Below are 10,405 nucleotides of genomic sequence, written 5' to 3'. Positions count from 1 at the left end.
CCTATGACCTTCATAGAATGATGGACCTCAAAAGAGGACTATGCATAGACAAACCTAGAGCGCCCCATATATAAGCCTATGACCTTCATAGAATGATGGACCTCAAAAGAGGACTATGCATAGACAAACCTAGAGCGCCCCATATATAAGCCTATGACCTTCATAGAATGATGGACCTCAAAAGAGGACTATGCATAGACAAACCTAGAGCGCCCCATATATAAGCCTATGACCTTCATAGAATGATGGACCTCAAAAGAGGACTATGCATAGACAAACCTAGAGCGCCCCATATATAAGCCTATGACCTTCATAGAATGATGGACCTCAAAAGAGGACGATGCATAGACAAACCTAGAGCGCCCCATATATAAGCCTATGACCTTCATAGAATGATGGACCTCAAAAGAGGACTATGCATAGACAAACCTAGAGCGCCCCATATATAAGCCTATGACCTTCATAGAATGATGGACCTCAAAAGAGGACTATGCATAGACAAACCTCGAGCGCCCAATCAGAGATCAGACTGGCAGGAGATGGATTACAGCTGGTTGTTGTGGATCCGGCATTGTGCACATTGCTTTGGTTCTATCAGTGTATTATTGAACATACAGAATAATAATATAGATAGAATGTTCTTGTATTGGACTCCTGCACCTCTGTCACACCAAATGGTATCACCTTCCTCAATGTGTGTACACAAAGGGGATTGTTCCTCGCGTGATCTCCATCTACTCATGCCGGAATTATCACAAAGGATCCATATTGAACGTCTGCTACTATCCCGTCCCCTGGAGGTGTTTGATTTGATACCTTTGTTATTATTTCTCGCTCCCGTGTTTTTCAGTCTCGTTCCCCTCGGCTGAAGTTCCATGCTTACCTCGCAGCGGAAGGAGACGTGCGTCAGCAGCAGATGTCGTTCTGTGAATTGGGTGTCCAGGAGGAGACGCATAGAATCCTGGGATTTGAGGATTTCTATTCCCTCGTAGGGGGCCATCTGGGCCCTGGCAATTCACTGCCTGCACAACAACAAAATGTGGCAGCAGGCAGCTGACAACCGAGTCACGACTTCGCCGGAGCAATCTGCTTCCATGGCAAGTGACATAAACATATCGCATGCATGGGGTGTGAACGCGTGAACGTGTAATGGGGTACACAAGCAGGGTTCAGTTCATGGGCCCGGTGCCATTGTTTTCTGCTGACCTCGGCAACATCGTCCATGCTCCGCACGTCAGACAATGGTTGTTCAACGAATGCTATCATCCCTAAGACCCCGTTCACATGTAGCGACATACCTTTGCAGCGGCCGGGATAGCGCGACTTTCGGGGCGACGTTCCAGCGACGGTAGCGCGACCTTCTCCGTCGGGCTCCATAGTAAAAAGCAAAATCTGCCGAAAAAAGGGTCCGGTAGAAGCGACTTGCGACCGCGACGAGCGACGCCCGACATGGAGTTAAGACAGCTCCATTGAATAGCATTGGCCGGCGACTTCTCACGATATCGCGCGGCAAAAATGCGCGATATTGCGGTGGAAATCGCGCGATAAGTCGCTACATGTGAACGGGGCCTAAACAGGAACAAACAATTATGTCGGGATCCGCCCAGCTGCGTGTGTGACAGCTTATTCTGCCTATCTAGAGGCAGGGCCAGCTGTACCCACCCCCTTCCCCCGTCCGTTCCGCCAGTCAGCGCTAGTATCGGAGCGGGGAGGGGGGCAGAGAGCCGTGACAGGATCAAGAGGCGAGCGAACGCCGGTATGTGTTCGCTCACCTCCCGATCTACTGAGCCGACCTGTGACAGTCTCATTGTCACAGGTCGGCTAGAACTATGAGGTGAGTGACAAGCCCCTCCCCCCCCCTCATAGTTCTCCTTTAAGCCACCTGGCATCATCCAGCACCTCCCTACAGAGCGGAGTAGATGCGCCCAGGCTGAATCTGATGAGCTGTCCTCAGGGCTGGTGCTAGACTATTTTGCGCACTAGGCAAGACAAGCTACTTGCACCCGCCCCAACACCCCCCCAGCGGCGCAGCCCCCAATCAGGAAGCCGGGGGTCTATTTTCATTTGAAAATAGCCAATAGCAGACTGGCTATTGAAACACCAGCAACTGAGCACAGGAGCGGAGCTGAGAGAGAATGCTGTCTCTTAGTATAGCTCCTCTGCTCAGTGGGTGGGCCTGCCAGCCTGCTATTGGCTTTTGCACTTGGAAACGGGGAGGGGGGTGAGTGGTCGAGGCTGCGCCCTAGGCGGCTGCCTAGTTTGCCTAGCCCTGGCTGTCCTTATTACATGTCTTTTAGTAGGAAATTAACCCCTTCGTCACTAACATCGGCGGAATCATAATGGGCTGGTCTACCGCTGCTAAGTGATTGCAGACCTCCGGTGTCACCGATCCCCCCGGGAGGAGGCGGATTGCTATCATTAGATTTTGGTAGACGGTACTCAATAAGAACTCGTCATCGGCACGCGTTGTGACTAATGTGCAGATACGGCACGGTGGAATTAAGCAAGCGCTGTTGCTTTAACAGACAAATCTCTAACCGAATCATATAAAAACTCCGGATCGCGGATCAATTTAGCGGGAAAAAAAGAAAAGCAATTTGTCCCTCCCGCGTTCCCGCCGCCATGAAAAGAGCCTTCGCTCACTTTGCGACCATTTGCCGGGATCACGCGTCACGCACTGCTGCCCGTCATGAGAAACATCAGCGCGGAGTTTTGGTGGTAATAACGCAGTTTTTCTTTTATTCCGCCGGAACCTGCTGGGCCCTCAAATCAAAAAAGGGGGAAAGATTTAACAAGACAATTTTCTGGGGCTTGAAAAGGCGGAATGGAAGCGAGGGAGCGTCTGCAGAGAAATGAGGACTTTAATGTTCCCCCGAGACGCGGCAATCAATGTCAGCACAATGCCTTCTCTGTCTGACTCCCTCGCTTTACCATCGTGCGTGACAGCGATTTGGGAGCAGGAGAGGAACAGAGAAGAGAACGTCGTCTCTGAGTCAGGCCGGAAGGGGAAGTAGAACTGACACACGGCTTTTCTCCTCCAGTCTGGCGGATTGCTGTCGCTGGGCTTTAGGCCTCATTCACACTGCCGCACGTATGCGCGTATTGTACCATATGCAACCTATGCAAGTAAATGGCTCCATACACACAGCCGCGTATAGAGCCGTATATTTGCGTAGCGTATATATGCGCAAAAACAGAACGGAACAGAGATGCGTCCGGGCAGCGCATTGCTGCGTATTTACACGCATATACGCGTCTATACGCACGTACATGCGTACAGCACATTAAAAATGCCATTACGAGTGATGCATTCTGGGATTGCATATAGTGCGCGTATATATACGCTGTGGCAGTGCATGGCAATGCCACTGTGTGATCTCCATTCCTGTGTCCAGAATCTGAGTGGCCGGCGCATGCTGATGGCACAGGTGTGCACAGCCTTTAAATTAAAAGGTGTTGGGAAGGGTTCAAGACTCCACCTGGGAGACAGGAACGCCCCACCCAGGAGTCAGAGTGGAGTCCAGTGCAGAAGGGTGCTGTGGATTGGGAAGAACCCCCAGTGTGCAGGTTAGCACATGACTGGGGCTGTCTGGAGGAACAGACAGTGGGCTGAGGCCGGAGCAGCGGTGCTGCAAATGCAAAGCCAGGAGGCTGGAAGGGCAGGTGCTGCCATGAGATGCTAAAGAACCCCTGCGAGGGTAATTGTCCTGTTTTGTGAACTTTCATTTAATAAAAGTGGCCAAGGAAGCCCTTGAATATAGATTGCAGCGAGTGGATGCGTCCTTAATGCGCTACCATTGGAAGCTAAATCTCACAACGCATTGACGCGTATATATACGCAATATACCGTTTTGCTTGCGTTGTGTGTGAATGAGGCCTTATGTATGTTCTTATTCGTTGCTGTTTATATTTTGTGTATTTACAACCATATCCAGGTCTGTTGCATCAAGCCTGCTCCTGTGGAGGACTCCGACAGCTCTAAGACCCAATCACTAAAATCTCATAGAGGCTTCAACACATTACAATATTAAAGGAGAACTATGAGGGGGGGAGTGAAAATCACTCAGCCTCATAGTTGGAGCCGACGTGTGACAATGAGACTGTCACATGTCGGCAGAATAGATCGGGAAGTGAGGGAACACATACCGGCATTCGCTCACTTCTCGATCTATCCGTGCAGAGAGAGGTGACTGTCACTCCCGGGATGGACTACAATCCCAATACAAATCAGTAAACTAAACCTGAGATTGTCGTCCATCCCGGGGGGAGGAGCTTGGAGCGGTGACTACTTTACAACTCACACGGGGACCATGGGGAGCAGACGTAGCCCCCCCTCCAGAAGGAAGGACAGTGTCGGAGATGATTGGAGGATCTCCAGCCGAGTGATACACAAATAAGATACATTGTTGGTCAGAGTTCAGGGACTTGGAGGGATTTTTAAGATTTAAAGGAGAACTATGAGGGGAGTGATTGTCACCCAGCCTCATAGTTCGGTGCGACAATGAGACTGTCACAGGTCGGCTCTATAGATCGGGAAGTGAGCGAACACATACCGGCGTTCGCTCACTTCTCGATCATGTCCCGGCAGAGAGAGGTGACTGTCACTCACGGCTCCCTGCAGGGATTCCCCCCTCTCCGATCCTCCAGCGCTGACTGGCGGAATGGACGGGGGAGGGGGCGGGTACAGCTGGCTCTGCCTTTAGATAGCTGTCACTCACGCAGCTGGGCGGATCGCAACAGTAATGTCGGGATCCGTCCCGTCTGCGGCGGTCTCAGTATACCGCGAGCAGTAGCTCCCTATATACTGAGCTTCTCCTTTAACTAAATCTCCTTTAAAAGTTCTCCTTTAACCAAAGTTATTTCCAATCTTTGCAAACCTGCAGCCTTCATTCAAATAATCCCTGATGATCCTGCCATGAAGGTCCTTGTTCAGTCCTGTTATAGGGTGACTACGCTGTGATCCCCGTCTCCCAATTGTACACTTGTGTTGTCACACTGTCACATGGGTTTCAGGTGGAGACTACAAGTATCTGTTTCAGCGCACATTACACAGACACGGGCCACTGTTGTCACCATCCGGAAAACCCGCCCTGAGAAATGCCGTGCAGCCATCGCTGGAGTCATGTAGACAGGAAGTGGCTGCCGGAGATCAGCAGCACTCAGATGTAAGATTTCCTTTGATCTTTCCTCCTAGCTGAGATCCTTCATACCCCTAAATCATTAACTACAATGCTTCTAGTCTAGTTGCCCGACATCCTATTTGCAAACTGATGCCAGCGGCGTCACAAGGGGGATGCGGGGAGTGCGGCCCGCACCCGGGTGCCCCCATTGCAGGGGTGGCACCAAAATGACTGACAGTCATTTTGGTGTCACTCCTTATGAAATGTCGGGCACTCGGTCATGGACCGAGAGCCCGACAGTGTCAGGAGAGAGGAGGGGACCCGGCGGCATACCTCATCCCGCCAGGTGACTGTCCCCTCCTCTCTCTGCCGGCGTCCATCACCAAGATGGCTGCCGGCATTGGTCAATAAGACGACCGCGCATGCGTGATGACGTCATCGCACACGTACGCGGCAACGCCACGAGCAAGTGCAATGACATCACGACAGGGTGTCACCTGGTCTCCGCTCCGGGTGACAACCAGCCTCGGGACACCCCTGACTGATGCCCAAAGCTTGTTACTCAAGAAGCTGCAAATTGTTTATATATATACACTGTATATTTATGTTTTTTCTCTTAGATATAATAAGTAAATCATTTGTATTCCAAGTGCAATCCACAAAGTTTACACCGTTCAAGTCATTGGTAAGACCGAGGGTTCTACAGATTTCCCCGCATCTCATCGTGTTTTCAGAAGCGGGATATTTATTGATACATCCGGTAGGGACGGGCAGAAGGATTCAGGTCCTGAAGAGAAACATTTGGTAGCTGTGTAATAATATTGTGGCAATTGTATCATTTTCTGCACCACGATATAAAAACATGCAGCCAGCACCTTGACACATACCCCCATGATGTTTTCCAGGACCCCAAGACCTTCAAGTCGGAGAAGACGGGCCGGGGACTCCTGAAGGAGGGCTGGAGGGAGAATCAGCAGCCGGTCATGTGTTCATATAAGTTGGTTGCTGTGAAGTTCGAAGTGTGGGGTCTGCAGACCCGCGTGGAGCAGTTTGTGCATAAGGTGGGTGATGACATGCTGCCGGAATGAGTGTCTTTCATCTGCATCAATGTAATGAACATGGACAAACTTTCCTGCAACCAGTAGGAGCTTTTCAGGGACCGAAGAGCATGCACTTTAATTGTCAGCTGGGGCTGGAACTTTAAGGGTCCTGTTCATGTTTTTGCAGTTTAAAGGAGAACTATGAGGGGGGGGGGAGGGGGAGGTGCTTTTCACTCCCCTCATAGTTCTAGCCGACCTGTGACAATGAGACTGTCACAGGTCGGCTCAGTAGATCGGGAGGTGAGCGAACACATACCGGCGTTCGCTCACCTCTCCATCCTGTCACGGCTCTCTGCCGTGACAGGGGAGGGGATGGATTCACTCTCTCCCCGCTCCAATCCTCCAGCGCTGACTGGCGGAACGGACGGGGGAGGGGGCGGGTACAGCTGGCTCTGCCTCTAGATAGGAGGAGCCAGCTGTCACTCACGCAGCTGGGCGGATCCCTTCATCTACGTCGGGATCCGCTCCGGCTGCGGCGTCTCAGTATACCGCGAGCTGTAGCTCCCTATATACTGAGCTTAGGGTGACGGGAGGACGCTAGTTTGTGTCCTCCCGTTACTCTTAAGGAGAACTATGGTGAAAATACTTAACCCCATAGTTCTCCTTTAAGGAATTTGTTCTGAAACCGTGACTTCTGTTAAAACTTGGGATGCACCGGCGCCGTTTTTTTAGTAGCGAGTACGAGTACCAATATTGTTTTCCGGTACTGGCAGCCCCCCAGCTTCCTGATTGGCCGGGAAGCCAGCTCTATGCTCCCTGGTGACGAGGGAGCATGGAGCCGGCTTCCCGGCCAATCAGGAAGCCGGGCCGTGTGTAATGACTCGCCGCCCGGCTTACGGATACCGGAAGTTCCAGTATCAGTATAGGCATCGGGAGCAATTGGGCGAGTACGTGTACTCCCCCAAATACGCGGTCTCGACGCCGATATTTTTAATATCAGTATCAGTGCATTCCTAAATACATTCCAGGGGAATGTGAACAAACGACGTGGCAAATAACCATGTGATAACACTTCATTTTCTTTAGCATGTAGCCACATCCTGAATAGAAAAGCCTGTCACCTACCAGCATGCTGCAGAGAAGGACCCTTGCTCTCTGTGTGGTCTCTCTGCACAAATCTGACGACGTCCCCTCTGGGTCACAGCTAGAAATCTCCAATCAGCCAGCAGCATGAGCTTCACTGATTGCAGAGCTATAGGCACGGCATTGGGACGTAACAGACCCCTACAGGAAGACCACTGCTGACACCCAGAGAACAAGGGTCCTTCTTTACAGCATGCTGGCAGGGGGACAGGCTTTCCTACTCAGGCTGTGGCTGCTTTCTACACATGATGAACAGTAAGACTTTGCACACCATTTGTCACGATGCACCTCACAGGTTTAAACTGAAAGTTCAATGAGGCTTTACCAAAAGAAACGCCACAGCAAACAACAAAGTATGTCAAATGCATTAGAACACTGAAACAAATGCCCTGTATGTATTCCTATGTGAAGTGTGAATGGGCCCAGAGTCTGCCAGTGTGGCACGGGGTATTCGGCCAACACTGCCAGATACAAAAGGACAATACAGGTGAATCTCGAATAATTCGAATATCGTGCAAAAGTCATATATTAGTTTCACCGCATAAGTCGCATTAGTGAAATAAATGAACTTTGCACCATATTCTAATTATTCCAGTTTCACCTGTACATATGATTTAATAACATAAGCAAAGTATTGGAGCTGCTTCCTTCCAGACTGGCCTGGGTTCCCCTCTGCACCTCTTATGGCTTTGTTCTGATCTCCGCAGTCCTGAGTTTTTGGGAGTAAGAAGTCACTAGAGGTCCAGACTCTGATTCTGTTTGTTGCTTCTTATGAATCTTTCCTTAGTAAGATGTGTTTTATTTTTTAGGTGGTGAAAGATATCTTGCTGATTGGGCACCGGCAAGCGTTTGCGTGGGTCGATGAATGGTATGGTAAGTTCGCTCACTCTCTAGGACGAGGGGTTCCTGCGATCTAGAGATAGACATACACTAAGATAGCTCCAGCAAGGGCTGTAGAGAAGTCATATAAATGGGAAGTCTTCCTTCTTTCAGGTTGCCGCGTTTCCTCTTAAACAACACCGGTGTCTTTCAAACATCAAACCAGCTTCTCTTCAACCCCTTCTCTACAAAAGACAAAGTTGGGCTTTTTATTTTATCCTTTGTAGGTTATAGCTCGGGAGATGGGTGCTCAAAGGCTCCGGTATGACAGTCCAGTGAAGACTTGTAGGGATAATGAATGTCTGATGGCTTTGGGCAGCACAAGAGATAATGTCACGGGTGCCGGCACAGGTGTCCCCACACCGTATGCAGGTACCCACACAGGAAGACCAAACACGTATGACCAAACCGGACAAGGCAAGATGTGTTATATACAGTTTATTAGTATCCAGAAAAACCAAATGAAACACCCAAAAGCAAACACGGATAGCTAACGTGACCCCCCAACCAAATAATATAACCCCCGACACCTATAGCATAAAACGCAAGCAATAAAAGCTATCTACAGGTAACAGCAACAGGACGACAAGCAGGAATCAGGACTGCAAACAGGGCTCAGGACTGCAAACGGGGCTCAGGACTGCAAACAGGGCTCAGGACTGCAAACAGGTAACAGGGCTCAGGACTGCAAACAGGTAACAGGGCTCAGGACTGCCATCAGGTAACAGGGCTCAGGACTGCCATCAGGTAACAGGGCTCAGGACTGCCATCAGGTAACAGGGCTCAGGACTGCCATCAGGTAATAGGGCTCAGGACTGCCATTTCCTTCTTTCAGGTTGCCGCGTTTCCTCTTAAACAACACCGGTGTCTTTCAAACATCAAACCAGCTTCTCTTCAACCCCTTCTCTACAAAAGACAAAGTTGGGCTTTTTATTTTATCCTTTGTAGGTTATAGCTCGGGAGATGGGTGCTCAAAGGCTCCGGTATGACAGTCCAGTGAAGACTTGTAGGGATAATGAATGTCTGATGGCTTTGGGCAGCACAAGAGATAATGTCACGGGTGCCGGCACAGGTGTCCCCACACCGTATGCAGGTACCCACACAGGAAGACCAAACACGTATGACCAAACCGGACAAGGCAAGATGTGTTATATACAGTTTATTAGTATCCAGAAAAACCAAATGAAACACCCAAAAGCAAACACGGATAGCTAACGTGACCCCCCAACCAAATAATATAACCCCCGACACCTATAGCATAAAACGCAAGCAATAAAAGCTATCTACAGGTAACAGCAACAGGACGACAAGCAGGAATCAGGACTGCAAACAGGGCTCAGGACTGCAAACGGGGCTCAGGACTGCAAACAGGGCTCAGGACTGCAAACAGGTAACAGGGCTCAGGACTGCAAACAGGTAACAGGGCTCAGGACTGCCATCAGGTAACAGTGCTCAGGACTGCCATCAGGTAACAGGGCTCAGGACTGCCATCAGGTAACAGGGCTCAGGACTGCCATCAGGTAATAGGGCTCAGGACTGCCATCAGGTAACAGGGCTCAGGACTGCCATCAGGTAACAGGGCTCAGAACTGCCATCAGGTAACAGGGCTCAGGACTGCCATCAGGTAACAGGGCTCAGAACTGCCATCAGGTAACAGGGCTCAGGACTGCCATCAGGTAACAGGGCTCAGGACTGCAAACAGGTAACAGGGCTCAGGGCACACAGGAAATAATAACAAGATACTGAGCCATCATCCTGACTGCAGGGAGGGTTTAAATACCCTCCCATGAAGCATCAGGTGATGGCTAAGTGCTGGCAGCTGGGAGACACCCGCAGGTGAGCACCCATTGGTGGTCTGGTACCTAAAAGTTCCTGGCTGCCTGGGGACACCTGCAGGTGAGCACAGGAACTGCAGGGCTTAGCTCCAGATGAGAAGTGGTGACTCTTCTACTGAATCCCTCTGGCCAGAATCCAAGAAGCACCTCACAGGGTCACTGGGAGTGTATTTCCTGAAGCCAGGTAAATACTGCAGAGCCGGCACTCATAACCAGGACCACTTATCCTGCATGAAACTGATTCAGAACCATTCTGGAAATCAGAACACCGTCAGCCTTACAAGCTCACCTAGCCGGGCAGCCATTTGTACGGACATGAAAATTGGAGTCACTCTGCTTGTGGGCTGCTGGAGTCAATTAAAGTGCAAAGTGTTCTTGTTGGGCTGGA

General features: G+C 50.4%; 1 protein-coding gene across 1 annotated transcript in view; it reads left to right on the top strand.

The window, feature by feature from the left end:
• The window catches only part of PITPNC1 (phosphatidylinositol transfer protein, cytoplasmic 1), a 114,445-nt gene that overhangs the window by 98,930 nt on the left and 5,110 nt on the right, over positions 1-10,405 (top strand). Inside the window, exons 7-8 of the mRNA XM_018569277.1 lie at positions 6,026-6,181; positions 8,113-8,176. Coding sequence (XP_018424779.1) covers positions 6,026-6,181; positions 8,113-8,176 — 220 coding nt within the window. The remainder of the gene's footprint in view (positions 1-6,025; positions 6,182-8,112; positions 8,177-10,405) is intronic.

The sequence above is a fragment of the Nanorana parkeri genome, unplaced genomic scaffold (genome assembly GCF_000935625.1).
Source record: "Nanorana parkeri isolate BGI_ZX_2015 unplaced genomic scaffold, ASM93562v1 scaffold1316, whole genome shotgun sequence".
Lineage (NCBI taxonomy): Eukaryota > Metazoa > Chordata > Amphibia > Anura > Dicroglossidae > Nanorana > Nanorana parkeri.
Note: the sequence above shows the minus strand (reverse complement) of the source record. Positions and strands in the feature narration are given on the sequence as shown.